The following is an 18,228-nucleotide window of genomic DNA, read 5'->3' as shown; positions in this document are numbered from 1 at the left end:
TGATAAGAAGCATATGATTTGGAAAACAGACTCTTATCTGGGGACAAATATCCCATTAAGCTTGTGAACACTGAAAGTGTTTAGGAAGATTGTAAAAAAAATGTTTTGTATCAACTTAAAAGTTGTAACTCTAAAAGTCAAACTTGAATTTACAGGGTATCTACTGAAAATGACAACTAACTTCCAAAGGATTGACTTTATTATTCGTCACATCATTTAAATACACTGTAAGTGTTAAACAGGTGCACCAATGTGTTGGTGTGCAGTTCAGGAGATATGATGTCCAGACCTTCTACTTAATACCAGTATGTAAACTTTCCTCAAGGTTTCCAAAGATGTGAGCTTGGATTACTTGGAAAGGTTTATCTGATAACAATAAAACAAAGGTAGGACAAGCAAAGATGTAATCATGTGAAAGTGTGAGCCGTAAATTACAGAAACTTGTTTCCACCACTGTATTTATTTGCTTATTTTGCCATCCATAAGTCAAAATTTCTCATTATTATCTCAAACTTTTGACTTAATAAACTGAAATTAGGGTTAGGTTTAAGATTTAGACAAACACTTTTTTCTCAATTTTCATAAGTTCACTGAAAAACAATAGCTGTTTTTCTGTACTACGCTGCAGTAACATTTAACAAATTGGTAGCATAAAGTATTCACACCCATTAAAAGTAGCAATTATAGTACTCCAATCAAAACATACTCAATTACAGTTAGCAAAATGTAATCCTACATTAAACAAATGATGTATGTGGCTAGTATTTGAATTTATTCTGGTTTATTATTATTTGCTGTGCATTTATGTATAAGTAGTGTTTTATGCTGTAACTAAGGTTGCAGCTCTTTATATACTGTAACGGTGGGCTGTATTTGACCTAAAAAGCAAAGTAGTTACTGCAGATGTCAAATAAATATAAGTACAAAGGACAATATTTTACACAGATGCAGTGGAGTATAAATATAAAGAACAAGTAGAGTAAGTAAAGGACAGCACAAGTACCTCACAGCTGCGGGGTAATACCAGTACTCCCAGTTCATAACATCTCTGGTGATCCATACTACTTTTTCCCTTAACCTCCTAAGACCCGAACTCTTCCACGGCATTCATTTTTAATTTCTCTTTGATATTTGGGCTAATTGGGGCCCGATGAATGTAAAAACAAAGAACTACCAGATTTTATTTTTTACCTTATTTTTGTTTTTAAGAAAAATAAGAGCCACATATGAGGATATTCGTTTAAAATTTTGATAGAACTGTAGCAGTATAATGTCCTCGTAGGTGGATATCAGGCCCTTCTTGAGCAAAATTGAGTATTTTGGTCTAAATAACCCAAAATGTGATGTCCATGTATGTGGACGTCAGGTCCTAGGAGGTTAATGTTTTCCTGTTATTAATTTTTTATTAGTTAAAGCTTTAGAAGTCCACGTGTCAGGTCATGATTTCACGCTGGACACGGACAGAAGGAAAAAAGAACCACTAACGATTTAACATGAGAGAATTTCACCTTGACTCGCGTATGCACTAATCAAATATATTATCCAAGGTCAGTTTGCTTGTGAAAGTATTTGCACTAAGATTGTTTATGACCGTTATCACACCGTGATTAAAACCAGTTGACATTTCCATTCCATACAGAACATAATGTTTTATGTAACAATATTAACTGAGCCCTCTATAAAACACAACTTTATGTATATGTTTATTGACAGTAATACTCGAACACGTCTCATGATAAATTAATATAAAATGAGCACGAAAGAAACAGCAGATGTGCTAAAGGTTCACAAATAACTCTCGGGGTAACATTTGGCTTGTTAAATGAAAGCTGTCTCATGTTTATTGTAGATCTTGTTGGTTACACTTCCCTGTTTCTTTTTATGTGCTTGTTGTGTGCATCGGTAGAACCCATACATTTTAGTGCATAGAGTACACAAATGAAGAATAAAGTCACTGAAGAAGATTTTGATCCGCAGGCCGTTCGGATTTCCACTCTGTTTGCTGTTGTGCTTGCATCATTCTGGGTGTTCTCTCGTCCGCTAAAAGTCCATGTTTTTGAAGTCCTCACTACACCTGTACTTGCTGTCATCATACCTGGTGCACACCAAGTGGGGGAGACAGGGGCAGGTGTGATGTTGCCTTTTCCCTGGATAGGGTACCTGGAAGCGTGAAAAAGGGGAAAGGGAAAGTAGCTTTGGGGTAATCTGACAGCTTAAATCCTTTATGAGCTGACAACTGGAACTGCAGGCCCTAAAGCTTCTCTTAATCGGTCTGAGTTTCAGAGATGGATGTGGTGTTAGTAGAAGTAATCGTCGCCTGTTCCAGATAATCAAAGAGATATATGGCTCAGATCTGCTGAGTAGAATCAATACTCCCTGCACTTATCAGCAGCTTTTCTAAGGCTTCAGCCAGCTTGACAGCACTTGATGCAATCTGAATTTCTTAAAACAGGAAAGAAGGATAAAAGTGTGTGTGTGCCTATGTGCGCGTATGTGTGTGTAACACTGGAAGATTATTATGACTGACGTCACATTTATCCCCACCTTGTGGCTGAAGGGGTGGCACTCATCCCCTTCCACACCTCTTGGGACACACATCCTCAGACCCCTCAGCCATAGACTGACAGCACAGCAAAGGCCAAAACCACACTGCACATCTCTCTCACAAGCCTGCAGGAAAGATAGAAAGACAAGGTGGCGGAGGTCTAGACAAAAAGTAATAAAAGCAATTCTATTGTTGCCAGTAAATCTGTTTCATCTTCATATATGGTAATAGATATAGAGTTGATCTTTTCATATATATAACTTTTACTTATTGTAATAGAGATACCCTCCCATGTTTGGACAGTGAAATCCATTTGATTTATTCCCTGTCCTCTCCCTAACCCATTTACAAATGAATAGCATTCAGGGGGCTGAGATAATTTCCTCTGATTTTTCCAGTTAACTTCAAGCGGGGGCGGATATGATCTGTCATTAGTCATTTGTAATGAAATTTAACAATATTATCCAGAGAAGTGATGTGTTCAGTTTTCATCCACACACAAAAACATAAGTTAAAATATTTTTTTTTTAAAAATTATATAAAAGATTATATATAATTTTATATATATATATATATATATATATATATATATATATATATATATATATATATATAATATAAAAATTTTATATATATATATATATAAAATATATAAATAAATAAAAGGATTTTGTGATGATGAAAATATAATGATAGAAACAGACATTTTAAATATTTTTCTTGATTTAAAAAAAAAACTGAACTGAAGCAACAGTTACAGTTATGATAGACACAATGTAAAATGCACTTTCAGTATGACAACACACAGATTGATGAGTTGATTAAAATATTGCTCTAGTCTGATAAATCAAAAACCTTAGCATTGAGTTGCTCCATTAGAAATTTCCATCTTACCCCTGTGATAACAGCTCCTCTGCACCAGCTCCCAACAGACAACAGGAGGAAGGACAGCAGCACCTCCCTGAAACCCATGACAGCAACAAGAGAACTGGACTCTCTCAGCACCCCCAGCACCACACAACAACTGTGAACTGTCTCTGTGGCACGTCAAGCTGGTTCCCCGACTCTTCAGCCACTCCTCAACGTTTACACAACTCCTTAGAGAAGGCAGCCTCCCTTTCTCCTTCTCTTTATCCACCTGTGACCCCCCCACCCAACACTCTCCCCTCCCTCTCTTCTTTCCTCCCTCCTCATGCCAGAAAAATCCCCCTTACACCCCTTCTGCCTGTCCACTCAGAAGCTCTGTCATCTCACCTATCCAGATGATGGCTTATGAAGACTCACTTTAGGGTTCGACTACATCGTCTCTGGACCGGAGCTGTAAGAGTTTCCACCAAGCTAACAAAAACAAAAGAACCAATTCATGAGTTGATGACATTTATACAAACTAAAATAAATATCACATGTCTGTGGAAGAAAGGGCACAAGTTCTGAGATATTTGTCAATCAGAAGTGATCGAGACAAAACAAATAAAAATCAAAGCCATGTAATGAGTTTACTGACATTACCACATTACTGACTTGTGGGTTGGTCTTCTGGTAAAACAGAAACGAGAACGCGATATTTCTTATTTATCACATTACTGTATGGCAGGGGTAGGCAACCTTTCTGATGACGAGTGCCGTTTAAAATTTCCTCAGAAGTCAGTGTGCCATTTGACTGCATTAGCAATAAATTTAATAACGCTCTATATGAACAGTTACACACTATATAGAACCACTTTATAGAATTATATTTGTTCGCAGATGTTGGCAGCTGTCAGTGAATAGTTATCAGCTATTTTGAAACAAAAAAAGACTTGAAATCCATGACAGCAAATGAACTGTACAACAGAAAATACAAATGCTATTTATGGTCTCCTCACAACAATGATAAGAAAAATAAAAAATAAATAAAATAAATTTAAAAAAGGTAAACCTGTTTCTCCATCACCTGTTCAGCTCTGATGATTCAGTAAGGACATCTCCAGGTTTCATCTTCATGTTTCCCTCTCACCACATATCCAAACCGATATCATGACCAGCAGCTTTACAGCTGTGGCTCCAGCAAACATCAGCTGATACTAGAAAGTAACATTAAATAAATTCTAACAACAGCTGATCAAGCTTAAACGTGCTGCTGTTGTTTAGCACGAAATACGCTGGTTTCCTCTTTCTGGTGCAAAGTGGGAGATAAACGAATAAGAGAGAAAAGCCGATCAGCTGATTATTGATCAGTTTTATGATTGAAGTAGCAACAGGAGAGAGAGGGGTGAGAATGAGAGAAGAAGAAACAGCTGCAGCGTAAAGACACAGAATAACTCCAGCTTTGTGTCTTTTTCATTGTAGCTGAAGTCCGGAACAAACTGCGTCCCTTCTCAGCTCAATACGAAACGCGTAATAATTTCTCTGAATACGGGACGATTCGTCTTTTTACGGGACGGTTGGCAACTCTACTAACTAACCTAATGAATAAAATAAAGTTCACTATCAGTAACATCATAGCACCCACCCAGCTGTATAGAAACTCCGTCATGCTAGCTAGTACGCAGTACGAGTTATTGTAACTGACGGTAAAAAGCCAGCACAACGAAAATAAACTGCACCTAAACTTGGTTTATATCTGACCCAGGTAGACTGCAGGTCATAGCGTCTTACCTGAAGTTCTGTTCACCTGACACTCGGACCGGCAGCCGCCTCGGGTCTCTCCTCTTGCCTCCCCTTTCCCTCATCCACCTGCTGACATCCACCACTTGTTAATGTTACTGAATCTGTGGAAGCTCCGCCATAGCCACCACCAAACAACTGAGTTATTTTTACACACCAGCATCTGGCCAATCCAACACCTTCCATTGTTTATACCATTACAAAATAAATAAATAAATAAATAAAATAAAATAAAAAGTCACCGGGCCACCGAGCAAATGCCCGGTATGCCCGATGGCCAGTCCAGCTATGGTCGTGCCATCAGTTGGCACGCGGGCCTAGGGTTGCCAACCCCTGCTGTATGGTGTGTGTCATGATGCTATGTGTTTTAAAGAGGTTTAAATGAATGATTAAAACCTCGCACCACTCCTCACTGAGACGTGGAAGCTACAGTGCCACTAAAGTGATACGAGAATAGGAATAATGAGTCTTAATGTCTCTGAATAATGGTAGTGAGGATCGCAGTGATACATCGACTCTGAGTCAGGTCTCTATTTCAGACCCAGCTCATTTGCAGATTTACTGCAGCTCTAATGTATAGGTCACGAATAACTGGATTTATACCAACCTCTGGTTGTACAAGATTAAAGATTTCCTGTGTGTGTGTGTGTGTGTGTGTGTGTGTGTGTGTGTGTGTGTGTGTGTGTGTGTGTGTGTGTGTGTGTGTGTGTGCAGGCCTGTTCTGCTATCTTTGTAGGACAAACTTTAATTTGAAATTAAGGAAAAGACTTAGATTTAGGGTTTCATTGAGAATTCAGTAAGGTTGGAGTGACTGGCTTTGCTGTGACGGCTAAGGTTACAGCAACAGGCTTATGGATTTAGTATTTTATTGGCTGTCCTCATGAAGATAGCAGGAGTTACTGTGTGTATGTGATGTGTACGTGATACATAAGCATGCATGTATGGCATAAAAAGCAGGCTGAAAATAGTTCCTTATGCACAGACTTTTACTTTTACATGCGTCTGTGAGTACGTGACTGCTTGGACAGTGATGAGCAGCTGGTTGTCAGAGAAAACGGGCAGACTGTGATTTAAGTTGCGAAAAGAGAAATATGAGCGAGAGAAGACGAGAGCCAAAGACAGAAAAAAATTAGAGGGAAGGAGGGAGGAGGAGAGCACCCCTTGGGTTACTCAGCAGGACATTACCCTGCTGCTGTACAGGTGATGGATTCCTCCAATGCAGTGGCCATATAATTACATTCACCCATTTTTGCCCTGTCAGCAGGAGCACTGAAGCCAAGCCATCCTGGGACAGGCAGCAGAAATCATGTGGAGGTGTGCCCAGAGGCCTCACACTAACTCCTAAAGAAATTACATTAACAAAATCTGCCATCAAGAGGGTACAAGAAACACGATTTCTGTTTTAAACCCAAAGTATTATTGCTATATTTTACATGCAATAAAAGCCATTGTTACCGTCCTTGTATTTATTATGCTGAGTCATTCTGTTATGTTACATGGATGGTGGAGAAGATTGTGTTTGAAGGGGTGATTTTGCTTCTCAGTACCGAGGAGCACCTTCGACATTGGAGTTGTTTTAGGCAACCTCCGCTTATTTGTGGGTGTCGAGTGACTGCTCCATAGGAATACATTGGGAAGTGAATAATCAATAAATATATTCAGAAGAAAAACTAAACTAATCTGATTTTATATTTATACACCTCTGAGTACCAAAATCAATTTCTAGTGGAGTTGGGTATGAAGAGAGTAACAGATCAATGATGAAATATAGAGCAGCAAGGTTTCATTACATAACCTATCTAGTGTAGATACTTCAGTGAAGGAGGACCTCGGGACACGGAAGACTCTTCTGAATATTATACTCATGAATCAAACACTTTTCGCAGAGTGGGGAATATGAAATCTCACCATGATGTAAATGTTATGGTCCTGTGTTTTGTCCACTGTTTGTTTTTTGTTCAGTGTTTGGGTTTTGAATTTTTCCTTTTTATATTTGAGTCTGGAATCTTTTTTTAAACTGTAATTCTCGAGTTTATTCATGTTATGCAAAGTTGTTTTTTTTATTTAGTTCTGGCTCCTGTTTAGTTTTCATGGTGTTTTGGATGCCTTTTCAGATGGGTAACAAACCTACTGCTTGTTTTGGATCCGTGATCTTTATTTAGCTTCAGTTCCTAGTTTGAGTTATTTCTCATGCGTTAAGTTCCGTCTGTGCTTGCCTCTGTTATTCCCTTCATCTTATCTTTCTGTGTCCTCCAGTGTTCCCTTCATTTTTAATATGAGCTTTCCTGTCTATGTGTTTATTTGTAGCCTTTGGATTGTTTCCTGCTTTAGTGTGATTTATTTCTCTCTGATTTCCTGTTTTTGAATCTTATTTTCTGTCTGTTGAATTGTCTTGATTGCTTTCGTCTTTGTCATGTTGGTGTTTTGTTCCCTGTGCATGTGCTTTTGTTGTCTTCAGGTCTCCTTGTATTCTTTGTACTGTGTGCTTTTGGACTTATTATCAGCTTTCTATTGACTCCTCTGTGTTGTGTCCTGCATTCTGGCTTCATTGCACACAAAACTGTGACATACACTCACTGGCCACTTCCTTAAATATGCAAGTTTGATGACTTTTTATTTAGGCATGTAGACAGTCGAGATGACATTTTGAAATTCAAACTGAAACTTTTTTCTTCTTTCTCTTTTTAAGTGCCCTTTCTCACTGTCCCTCTCCCCTTCTGTTTTTCTTTTCCTTCATCTTTCTTTCTCCCTTTCCTTTCCCTCAGTCATGTCTGTCCCGTCTGTAACAACTGAAAATAAAATAAAATAAATAATAACAACAAAGGTCGATCAAATGGACCAAAACGACAAGGCTGTGATGATCCATTTGGCAAAGTAAATCCATTGGGTATCCTTGTTGGTCTTCAGACAACAATTCTGACAGATAAAGAACTAAATGGGACAGGCAAAAAGAAAAAAAAGAAAAGAAAACATGAATAAGATAAAATAAGTTGGTGTGTTTCTAGAAAGCAGTGTTCTTTATAATGAAGATCGATGGGCTGAAAGAAGATGTAAACAGAGTGTAAACACTTTCATCACTTACCGGCTTCTTTTTCACCTGCTGATTGGCTCCTTGTGCAGAAGGAAAAAAAACCCAAACGTTCCACAGTTATTATGAATAAAAAAGCAAACATATTTATTGTTACTCCCTTGTATGCACATACTGACCTTGTGATGGAGGAGTATATTTCTTTGAGTTCATATCTTGAGCTGCCTGAGATGCAGCTTTGCTAAAATGCGAGGAAATATCTGATTTAGTTTAAGTCTGCTACATCCTGTTAGGTTTTGTAATGTTGATTGTCATTTATGCTTAGAAATATTTAACCATATATGCTTAGAGGTGTATAATCGATTGTGTAGTGATAGGATGTGTGATCCTTAATAGTCTGCAAAGGCTTGGTGCGCATTCCAGAGTGTTCTGGAATCCACACCTACATCCTGGGAGCATGGGAAGAGGTCGTACCTTGTTTTATTGTTTTACGGTAGGATAAACGTGGCTATATCTGTTTTAGTCTAAGTGCCTTTTGTTTAGATAGACTGCTGGACTTTCCAGACCAGTAGGTTTAGGGAAGTCATTTATGGGGTCATACTCTGACCCCACACACACACACCACACACACACACACACACACACACACACACACAGTATTCTTTGTTCACATGTATACCTATGTAAGATGTTATATGTTAATGACCCTATGCATATTCATGTAACCACAATAAAAGGAGTGCTATGGGGAACCTGGCTGAGAGTCTGACGGAGGTCAAGTGGTGGAGCGACACTTGGCTCCAGGCAGGTCTCCCTCATGCATGAGTAACATGAAGAACTTTGCCTACTTTGGGTCTTGCTTTGCTGTGTAATTATATTGTCTTCAACGTTCCAGCGAATAGGTTTAAGCTACAAACCTATCACATCCAAACGCTGATTTTACCACACTCTGAATTTTAGTGCTTTAGTAATGATAAAAATAGACCACCATGTTTCTATGCAATTTGGTGCTTAGAGACTGTGTGTCTATTTATAGCACAGAAAGTAGAAAAAATGAATAAGAAAGAATAAAAAAAAGAAGAAGGAGAAAAAAAAGGAAAAAAGTATCAGAATGGAGAACAAAGGTGATTAAAGTGACTTTGAATGTAGCATAGTTTTTGGTGCCAGAACAGCTGTTCTGAGTTTTTCAGAAACTACTGATCTATGGGGATTTTCCTGCACAATTAATTCTCTAGGGTGTAAATATGGAAGTTACAAATATGTATTAGCAAATATCAATCTATCTAGTCACAAACTGTGCTTTATATGAACGTAAGAACGGCCAATATATTATGAATTAGATAATATGGAAGTTAACCCCATAGAAAACAGAAAAGGCGAATGCAAGCAGGCAATAGATTTTCAACTGGGGAGTGGGAATCATCATTTTAAATGTCAAAAATAAATTTGTATTTGTAATTGATTTTTAAATCCATTTAGTGATGTCTCTTTTATAAATTGCATTTTTTCAAAAAGATTTTGAAAAAATAGTTTTTAAATTTGGCATTAAAATTTTTTTTTAATTACGTTTTTATTTGTTAGTTTAATGCCATTTTATTTTAAATATTTATTAAATTAATGGATTTATAGTTCATTTAGAAATATTTATTTATGATTAGTCCTTTTATTTTCGATTGAATTATCAAATAATTATTGACTTCATTAATGCCTGAATGTCCAATAAATGAATGAGGGAATGTATTTTAATGCATCATTCATCATTAAATCCCGAAACGCTTTATTTCAATGCGCATGACTCACTTGTTCCTACATACTATTGTATATTTCCGCGCTTGGCATATTTTGGTCCTCATATGGACCCTTAGTTCATGTGACAGTCAGCTGACTCTACCCGGAAACGTTGAGGTAGCAGACAACAACAAATATACAGCTTCATTGAACAAACTTCGATTTAAGTTATTTCCGATTGATAACAATGGAGTCGACCCTCGAACAGCATCTCGATGATACGTAAGTTAAAACCACTCTAGCACTGAGTATATGTTTTACGATTTTGTGACCTTTAAAGCGACTTTCGCTCCTTCTGTGTGTTTGTTTGTGGCAGCATGAAGAATCCAGCAGTGGTTGGTGTGCTCTGCACGGATCAACAAGGACACAACCTGGGCTGTAAGTGAGGAAATCCCAAACTAGTTCACGTTAACTGGCCTTTTACTTGTCAAAGTGCACTGGTGTCACTGCTCAGATGCTCAAAGTTATGGCTTATTTAGCCATAAGTCATTACGCTTTGGATGGGAGAGAGAGTACCGAGTGGTGTTGTTTTCACGAAAACATTAAGTTCTTATTGATCAATACAGGGCTACAAATAAGCATATAATGTAATACATAAGACAATATAAAACAGATTCAAGACCAAAAGAATAATTCAAATAAACAAAGTAAAAACACAAGATTTAATTTAAAAAAAAAAATCCACGTTAAGCTCCTTCATAATAAAAAGGTTGTGGGCATTTCTTTGGAAATGTGGGGATTTTTTTTTAACCTGCAATCTGTTAATTGTTGAAGCTGAACGGCCATACTAAAATTTCTACCTAAAGCATTCATCACAATGGGTTAGTGACATTTGTCACTGCATGAAACAGAAAGACACACTTACATCATTATGAAGGGAAAAAATATTCAAAAAGAATAGAAGCTTCTCAACTTAAAATTGTAGTAAAACTATATTGTATACTGATCTGAGTATTAGCATTGTACATATTACAGCTGTATTTGTAGTCAAATGTAATCATTAGTTTTAGAATAATAAGTTCTAAGTTGTTTTTAAATCATCCACTACTAATACTTTATTCTAATACAATAATAAAATACAATAATTAAAAAACTTTAACTACACTGATGGAGAATTAATTTTCATTCTGCATATAAGTCAAGTGAGAATGAAAGACAATTAATTATGAAAGCTGAAATTTTGGGGATTTGGTGGTCTGCAGTATTCAGGTGTGTGTTAACACACAATGCCACAATCTTCCCATGAGTGGATGTCTCATGGTAAATGTGTTAAATGTTAAACATCATGAATAGATGGCTGCAGTGTGCTCCACCGAGTCCCGTGAAAACATTCTTTTTTTACATGACTGAGAGTCATGCGCAGCCTGCGCCTATGCTTGCTCTATCAAGGATTAATAGATGTTTTAGTGATCCCTTGATTAACTTTGATGTAGTTCCTGTAAAAATCATCCAAACATGGGTACAATGTTTCAGACGGTATTTTTCAAATGTACAGTGGTCCCTCGTTTATCATGGCGGTTACGTTCTAAAAATAACACGCGATAGGTGAAATCCGCGACGTAGCCAACTTTATTTTTTATAATTATTATAGATGATCTCCAGCATTATAGAATGAAACCAAAGGCACCCGCGGTTGCCCTTGACGGTGCAACACATTTTCGTTGTTGTGTTTGTTGGGGAGAAAACGTACAAACATACAGTACAGCACTTCCGAGTCACACTGCTAGCGATTGAAGATTTATGTAAATTTGACAAGCTGAACGCATTCTGTACTGTACAGGAGACACGGCACGGAGGAGATTGATTGACAATGGTCTACAGCCAATCGGGACGCAGAACACAACGCGCTGTAAAAATAAATAAATAAATAAATAAATAAAATAAAAATCATGCAAAATTGCACAAAAAAATCTGCGAAACAGCAAAGCCGCAAAAGGTGAACCGCGTTATAGCGAGGGACCACTGTAAATGTAAACGTTTTACTAGGTTTCCTCTGATATAAAAAATTGCTGCTCTTTAATAACAAATTGTGTGTCGTGTATGTTTAATTCAAAAACATAATTAGCATATTGATAGTGGTATAACTCAGCTGGACGGGTTATCACTTACACCAGATTATGTGCTGCTTTATCAGCATTTGTGGATTTTATTACATTTCACCATCAGACTTTCATATCATTGAAATACAAGTAGACTCTCTACTCACAGGCTCACTTTTCACTGCGATGGATTTTGTCCACGGTGTGATAGTTGTGTGTATTTGAAGTATATGCTTCAAAACAAACAAAAAAAGTTCATTAAAATATTATGAATAAAATCTTACTGGCCAAACAATTTTGCTGTTTAACTCTCTGACAGCTTTCTGTATTTATTTGACTTCTTCCTACGTTTTAGTTCAGTAGATTCACAGCACTCTCATATCTGCGTAGTAAATATGAACCTAGAGCCAGCAGCCACTCAACTTACATACAGACTGTCTGTCCTAACGTAACAAAATCTACAGACAAATCCAACTAATTATCCACATAATGCTGTAAAATGTTCATTTTTGTTCATCTTACAAAAACTGTGCAGAAACAGCAAATTGTGTTTTCCAGGGTTTTGTGTGTCTTGACTTCTTGACCAGGTGCAGAAACTTTCTGGATTGTTGCTAAGAGTAGGCCTGGAAACGCAGTGAAGTTAGCGTGCTTGTCCGAAACCGTGGATTTGTTCCTTCAGGTGTAGCCTGGTTTTCCTTATCAACAAAGAAATGTGTTAAAATCAAAAAATGTTGGTTTGGCTCCTCAGCTAGAAGCTAGACAACATGAGTTTGTTAGATGCACGATGGCCTTAAAGGGAAATTAATCAACACTGGTTTGAGTGTTTTTTCTAAAAAGAAGTCTTTTATTTGCAGGCCGCGGGTCCCTGTCTGATGAACATGGCGGTGTTGTGTCCGTTTTGGCCAAACAAGCTGCAGCTCTCACAAAAGACCCAACAGAAACTCCAACCGTATGCCTGGAGTCCGAGTCGGGGTGAGCACTGACACGACCTTTGTCTTTTTGGATTTTGTTTGACTGACTTTCATCTCTCCTTTTTTTCTCCATCTCAGTGAATTCAAGCATGTCTGTGCTTGCACTGATTAATATGCAGGGAGATGAGTACTGTTACGAAATCAGTTTCACCCCAGTTCTTTTTATTCCTCGGGCATCCAGAGACGGCACCGGAACTCAGTAGTCATTTTCACAAAACCTTCATTCATCTTCATTTAAGCATGCATCTTCTAGAAGGGAAGACGTGCAAGGCCGGTGTCCCTCTGCAGATCTTCACTCCTTTGTCTGTGAAACACAGTTTTGTAGAAGCAACCCTATCAAAAAACCACCATGGTGTGCTGCAAACTGTGTGTCTGTGTGTGTATGCACGAGCACGTGAGCGACAGTGCATGTAGGTGTGGGTGCGTCATAACAGTCAAAGCACTGTGTGTGTCTCTGTGTACGTGACTTCCTGCCGGTCATAAAAGTAATCTCAGAGAGAACAGAGTTAACATATTACAAACACTGAGACCTCCACCCAGGTCTCACCTGGGGAATTTCCACTCAACATTAACTTCTCTTTGTTTTACTTTCACAGCTCGAGTGGGGGAAGGTCTCCTAGAAATCTACTCCTAAGTTTATGACACACTCAGGCCTTTATTACATCGAGGGCAGTGTCAGTGTCTCTACAATAATTCTACATTTCTGAACTCTAAAATAGGCTAAACATATCTTCAGTACCTCCGAAAAACATCTGAAAACAGGCCAAAATCAAATGATTAATTTCTCTAACTGATCACAGGCTTGACAGAAAGGCTTTATTTTTACAGCTCTACTGCCCCCTTCTGGTGCACCATTAACATGAGCTCTCAAAATACTTGTGACCATAAAGGAGAAGTTATTAAAAAGAAAATTAAGACTTTAAAGTGATAGGATGGAGACAATGGATGAGCCTGTTTTTTGTTGTTATTGTTTTTTGACTGTTTCCTATTATTTATTATATTTATTTTGTTCTGATTATTTCTAGAGTTTGATCATTTGTAACCACTTGATAAGAACAAATTTGTGGTTTTGTGATGAAATCTAGGAAGTGGTGCTTTCTTTCTGTGCTAGTTTACCTCGTTTACTGAAATTCGTGGTAATGATGATGACAATTTTTTTTTTTTTTTAGTAATAATCATTGATTGATTGCTCATACTGATCATCATATTAGCAGTGTACGACTGACAGGTTGAAAAAGATTTATCAGTCAAAGGTGAAAACATGTCATAGAGAAAAACAGAGCATTTCCTGAACTTTGTCACCTTTGACTAATCCCTGTTTGTCAGTACAGTTTTTGTTTATCAGCTCAGAGTTTCTACATTTTTGTTTTATCTTTATTTGTTCTTTAGAAACATTCTGGTGAGGAGTCACGGGACCATCACAGTAGCAGTTCATAAGATTGCATCTTGAAGACAACCGACTCGCTGAGGATTTTTTTTCTCTCTCTGTTTTTGTAAAGAAGTGTACGCACAAGTGTGCACATTAAGGTCATTCACGCAATCCAAAAACTGATTTGCTGTTTCTGTATATTCAGACTCCATATTTCAATAAGAAGATGCTTGTTCTTTAAATTGAAAGTAATACTGTTACTTTGATATCGTTTCCAAAACCAGCGCCGTGCTTTGTTATATCAACGCTCTCTGTTCCTGTGTCTTTTTGATTTCAAGGCTGTTGTGCACAGAGTAACAACCCCTAATAAACTTTAACTTGACTTTGAGATTGCCTAATGTGTGTTAAGTATTCATTGTTTTCTCCTTTGCTCGGTCTTACATGGTTGAGCCATTTTCTTAGAAGCTGGAGGATATTCGCTGCAGAGGTGAGAAAAAACTGGTTTCAGAGTTTGCAATCATTAAACGGAGCTGCTATAAAGCCCCAGTCGTTTTGAGAGTAGGTGCAGGTGGGAACAGGTATCATCCGGGTGCTCTCCTCTCTGTAAGAACTTGCACTGATTTTGTAATATTGCTCGCAGATGGCCTATTTTTAGATATAGTTCCCGCCTATCCTGCTTTCTATAGCACATGGTCTCCTATTCACATACTAGACTGTGTAATGTGAGTAAAGTCTGCCTCGCTCTAAGGTTCTGACCGCAGAGGGGTTTTTTTTCTCCTTCCTAGTCTCCGAGCTTTCAGATTGGGGCTCATTGGTGCTACAGTCACGTGGTTCTCCTCCGCGAAGGCTTTGCCCTCTGCGGCTCCTCGGCACAGAGAGCGATGCTGAGGCTGAGATGTGAGATGCAACTCAGAGGGTCCCGCGCATAGAGGCAAAGTTATGGCACGATCATCCCCGGAGAAAAACGTCCCGCAGCAGTCTCTCTGTGCCGAGAAGTCCCTCAATGGTGACGCGCACGTCTTTCATGGGCGCAGAAGCTCCGAGCGAGAAAACCCCAAATTACGCGTCAAAACAAACTAGTTCAAAGCGGGACAGAAGCAAGTCGACGGCAGGGGGAAATCAAAGGTACGAGCAGCTTCTTCTTTAACTGCAAACACGTTTCAACTTACTTATTCCTCAGATGAGTAAAACGAAATGTTCGGATTAAATTTTAACCGGATTTTTCTTTTATTGGTAAACATCTATGTTCTCACACACACAAAGCTCAGACAGACAGAAATCTAACTGTCCAAAAACAGACCGGTATCCTCGTTGACCCATGAAAGTTATTTCGGGGTTAAGAGAGTTTCACCTAGATTGCGTCAGTCCAGGTTCGGGCCTCTTTTTTTGGTCTGGTGGATAAGAGATATAATCTCGTGTCAGTGCCATCCCATGTCTGCTTGAATTTTCACATCTGTTTGAGCGACCCTTCTCTTCACTTCGCAGCGGTGCTGAGTTGAAGTGAGGGGCGCAATGCAACCGGCCTGCGAAGTGAAGATAAGGACTGGCTTGCAGCTACACAAGGTAAGACCACCCTGTTTTTTCCCCACTATAATACGACTGCAAATCAAAGGCTTGCGCCATAATCTCACTATTCCTGATGTAGAAGCAAGACTGCTGGGAGATATGGGTTATTTTGATTGATGGGACCAAAAGTCACAAAGACTGTCACCAAGCAATAATAAACGATTAATAAACGAAGTATAATTAAATTAACTTTTTTGTGAGTTTTAGCAAAGTAGTAGTTTATGTAATCTCCTAGGAGATGTAAACTCCCATTTAATCTCCCAGGAGAAAAAAAAGTTCAGCTATCGATGCATAATCCACACAAAAGTATGCCACTGGCAGTGAACAGGCCTAATTACTAATACTTGTGCTTTGTTAACACTTTATGTTGACTGGAGTACTCCAAATAAAACATGTTATGTTGAAATGGTTGACTTGTTCCTCTGCTGATCACCTGGAGACTATGAATAGGACGATTCCAGTGTGGTTCCAAAGCCCTGTGTGCATATGAAAAGTGCCACAGGTGACCACAACTATGTCCATCACGATCTTTTATTTTCACAGGTTTTGCATGCAAGGGCATGCCTTTTACTTTTAAGTGGAATTATAAACAAGCAAGTCTCAGGTCCCAAGCTGCACACGAGGTGATAAATCCATAAGAAGAAACTTAATGCGAGATAATTAATAGGGAACAAGGTTAAAGGTTGATGTAGCATGTTTAAAAGTTTTAAATAATCTGAGTTGTCTTTCTTACTAATGCAGCTATAGAACACTTTTGGACCGGATGACTGTTTTTTTTTTCCTTTCTCTGACATGTTAACAGAGCACGGTAGATGGCAAGTAGACTAACACACAGAAGTACACAGCATGCAATTCCTTTACAGTTGCATGAGAAAAAAGCACCCATTAACTTAATAAGTATTAAGACTAAGACACACCCAGTAGTTTTCCTGTCAATTTGTCAAAGATTGTAAAGCCAGCTTGAAACTAACCTGGTACTTTAAGGTCTTCTATAACTAAATATTGTTATTTACTAAGTCTGCATTCACAGGACGGTGTTGTCTTAGTTACTGATGGTGACTGTAGCTCGGATCATTGGAGTGAAAGATCAGATGCCGAGGCTCACTAATCGCAGGTTTTGACATTATGCTGTGCGCAAAGATCACTAATTTAATCATCCATTCATTAAATCTTGAGTCTATAACATCATTAATCTAGTAAATACCTCAACCATACCTGAAAAAACCTGAAATAATTCTTGACTTTTTATGTGACCTCTGCCTGGAAAATGCATCTTTTCCAGCCTGAGGAAACACAAATGATGAACAATCAAATCTATGCAGTGCGTGTTGGATAAGCCTGTTAATGACAGAAGTGAAACTGTGAAGCTTAAAGTGCAGGACACGGAAAGTCAAATCAGGTATGTTACTTATCAACTAAAAGCAAAACTTCTGCTCTTGCCACACCTCCGTGTGCCACACCTCTATGTGGCAAGAGGACAGAATCTTGGTCGGATAGGATGCCTGTCCTGACTCATTCAGAGGATGTTACTGAGGTTAGCGCTGTGTTCTTGTTACCTATTTTCTATCAAATAGGTTGCAAGCGAAGAAGGCAAACATCTGTGTAAAAGCAATGTATTGATGAGTGCATCTTTCACATTGAATTGGTCAAATGCACTCTATCTTTGCTACAAACAGCATTTCCAGTGAGGGTGCAGTGGACTTTTGACTTTTGGCTTTACAGTGTTGGCCTGTAAAGCTAAAAAGTCCACTGCACCCCACTGCACAAAGCGTCCCTTTCCATTATGAAAATGTTTTCAATCCCCAACGAGAGCATGCTGTTCCCTGCCGAGTTAGAGGGACACGTCTTCCGTCAAACCAAACCCACCTATGCCCTATTCACTCCACCTCTAAAGAACTGCCCCAAAATTCATTGGGTTCTCATTTGCTCATGTCCCCTTTCCCCTTTATCCCCACCCCCTCACTCCCCACCCACCCACCCCCGCCCCTCCAGTTTCATGAAATTGGATGCAGGGGTGGTTGCATAATGCTGCAAGCAAAGAAATGACAGCCCGGCTTTTCTCATTGGCTGAAACAACTTTAAATTACCCATTTTTTCGTATGTATGGTTAGTCTACAATGTTACTAAAGCATGTAATGCTGTATTAGTGACACTACAAAGAGGGCAGGGCTGTTTGCACTATCACAACAATAGAAAAATAGATGGCAGTATCTATTTTTCTATTGTTGTGATAGTGCATACAGCCCTGCTAGTCTGGATACTGTTTTAGTGACTTC

At 38.5% G+C, this 18,228-nt stretch overlaps 3 protein-coding genes across 7 annotated transcripts in view; 2 read left to right on the top strand and 1 right to left on the bottom strand.

Moving 5' to 3' along the window:
* Nucleotides 1–41: 41 nt before the first annotated feature.
* On the bottom strand, nt 42–8,438 carry prok1 (prokineticin 1). Its single transcript, XM_085145713.1, has 3 exons — nt 3,440–8,438; nt 2,545–2,670; nt 42–2,160 (listed from the first exon to the last, which is right to left on the bottom strand). Exons 1-3 carry the CDS (start codon nt 3,515–3,517, stop codon nt 2,041–2,043), a joined length of 324 nt encoding a protein of 107 aa, XP_085001839.1. The 5' UTR covers nt 3,518–8,438; the 3' UTR covers nt 42–2,040.
* A 1,637-nt stretch (nt 8,439–10,075) lies between these two features.
* On the top strand, nt 10,076–14,774 carry lamtor5 (late endosomal/lysosomal adaptor, MAPK and MTOR activator 5). Its single transcript, XM_085145723.1, has 4 exons — nt 10,076–10,229; nt 10,324–10,385; nt 12,901–13,018; nt 14,407–14,774. The coding sequence occupies exons 1-4, from the start codon at nt 10,195–10,197 to the stop codon at nt 14,465–14,467; spliced, it is 276 nt and encodes a 91-aa protein (XP_085001849.1). The 5' UTR covers nt 10,076–10,194; the 3' UTR covers nt 14,468–14,774.
* Nucleotides 14,775–14,899: 125 nt separating this feature from the next.
* The window catches only part of slc16a4 (solute carrier family 16 member 4), a 36,265-nt gene continuing 32,936 nt past the window's right edge, over nt 14,900–18,228 (top strand). For 3 of the 5 annotated variants that reach the window (XR_014871514.1, XM_085145716.1, XM_085145717.1), the window contains exons 1-2: nt 14,900–15,511; nt 15,872–15,949. The gene's annotated coding sequence lies outside the window, so the exon portion shown is untranslated. The other 2 variants (XM_085145721.1, XM_085145719.1) reach the window with 2 other exon arrangements.

The sequence above is a fragment of the Neolamprologus multifasciatus genome, chromosome 20 (genome assembly GCF_963576455.1).
Source record: "Neolamprologus multifasciatus chromosome 20, fNeoMul1.2, whole genome shotgun sequence".
Lineage (NCBI taxonomy): Eukaryota > Metazoa > Chordata > Actinopteri > Cichliformes > Cichlidae > Neolamprologus > Neolamprologus multifasciatus.
This window is presented reverse-complemented; position numbering and strand designations above follow the sequence as displayed.